Raw genomic sequence first — 1747 nt, 5'->3', positions numbered from 1 at the left:
TTCCTGAAATAGAACATTTAGTGAAACATCTTAACAATGATCCCTGACAAAAATAATTATCACGAACTGTTCCCACAACATATATTATAATGTATATTATAATATACAATATAGGAATCAGGGTGCTCAGTCTTTCATCATCTAGTAGATCATTGTTAAGGCTTATGTAGCTCTCGCAGTGAGCTTAGTACTGTATTTTTATGGAGTTAACTAATGAGGTGGTCTTGATTTGGCATAATGGTGACTGGCTCCTTTGCTGGAGTGCCTTCGGTGTGGCCACACACTTCACTTAACTATTGTTTTTCTAAGGTTTGGCACGCTTAGTTTACTTTAAACAGTGTATCTCAATGTTTATACTGTTTTAATAGGTCATGCAAAGGTCTATGGGTATCCTAAACTGCTGAAATCGCACAGCTTGAAGCACGTGGTGTTTCCTACTGGTGACGAGTTGTTTATTGTTTGGTTTGTTTATTATTTAGTTCATTTATAGTTAAGTTATTTCACCACAATACCTGTCCACGGAGTAGCTAAACAGTTTGATATGATATACACTGGTGTATAGTGTGTTCTGGTGTTTTGGTGTGAGGGTGTCTGCGAGCTCCATCAACTGTGGCTGCACATCCCACTTCACACTGGTATTTTATATTTCCATACCTATCATTTTTAAACGGTTTATGAGAACTTTAATCAGTTTTATATGACGTTTAAACCACTATACTAAGGTCCTCGGGAATAAAAACGGCTGAAAATTAGCGTTTGGTGGTGGAGTGTTTAGTATCATGGCAGCGTCTAATAGTAGTAGGCATCCGTCAATTCCGTGGGGTTATGGGGATGTGCCCTGGGGGTATAGTTGGATGCAACGTCTGCTGTGGCTGAGAAATCCAACCTGAGGATGGCAGTCCCGACCGCTGAGAGCGCAGACAAACGTCGAAGCGGGTGAGTCTGACTGTGGTCGAGTCCTCCTCTAAAGTCTATTATCCTCAGCCTGCCTCTTCAGTTCACCCTCTAATTGCTGAAGTCTTTTCTGCCTTTTGCATCTCCAGGCAGATCTGTCCGCAGCTGCTGCCTCCCAAGTGGTGATGTCGATGTTCGTGTTCTTGGGGTCGCGTTTTCAGGCGTCTTTGAAACGCAGCTGAGGTCTTCTGGTGGGCCTCTTTCCTGTTGGCAGTTCTCCGTACAAGAGGTCCTTCGGTATGCGGCCATCTTCCATGCGTGTGGCATGACCCAGCATTCGCATGGATCTCTGCTTCAGGAGAGTGAACATTGAAGGGATTCCTGTTTCCTCGAGTACTGTGTTGTTGGTGACGTGGTCTCTCCATGTAATGTCAAAGATGCGTCTCAGGTTCCGCATGTGGAAGGTTTTGAACCGTCTCTCCTGGTGAGAGGTCAGGGTCCCGGATTCGGAGCCGTAGAGAAGTGTACTCACCACACATGCCATGTAGACTCGTCTAAACACTAGCTATATCCACACCTAGGCGGGCATAGTCACCCGACCCTGTTTTAAAGATCAATTTATACAATCGTTAACCACCCTTATCTGATTAAACAAATATTTTTTGTTTATATGTATTTATTTTGGACTATTACCATGATAGGCTTATAGCTATTGGATTTAATTAAAAATATCCTGATATGGAACCCATTATAGATGCCTTCCTGGGGTGGTGTCTTCAAAATGATGTTCATATGTTGACTAAACATTCTCTATGTCCTGGGTGGGCGGGACTTTGTTCCATAAATCGCTAGA

General features: G+C 43.0%; 1 protein-coding gene across 1 annotated transcript; it reads right to left on the bottom strand.

The window, feature by feature from the left end:
• Positions 1-1111: 1111 nt before the first annotated feature.
• LOC138361548 (uncharacterized) lies at positions 1112-1438 on the bottom strand. The gene has a single exon (XM_069320818.1). The coding sequence runs from the start codon at positions 1436-1438 to the stop codon at positions 1112-1114; it is 327 nt and encodes a 108-aa protein (XP_069176919.1).
• Between the last annotated feature and the right edge of the window lie 309 nt (positions 1439-1747).

The sequence above is a fragment of the Procambarus clarkii genome, unplaced genomic scaffold (assembly GCF_040958095.1).
Source record: "Procambarus clarkii isolate CNS0578487 unplaced genomic scaffold, FALCON_Pclarkii_2.0 HiC_scaffold_453, whole genome shotgun sequence".
NCBI classification, from domain to species: Eukaryota; Metazoa; Arthropoda; class Malacostraca; order Decapoda; family Cambaridae; genus Procambarus; species Procambarus clarkii.
This window is presented reverse-complemented; position numbering and strand designations above follow the sequence as displayed.

Bases quoted from the DNA above. Each gene is read 5' to 3' on its own strand.
- LOC138361548 (XM_069320818.1), bottom strand. From the start codon at position 1,438: ATGGCATGTGTGGTGAGTACACTTCTCTACGGCTCCGAATCCGGGACC.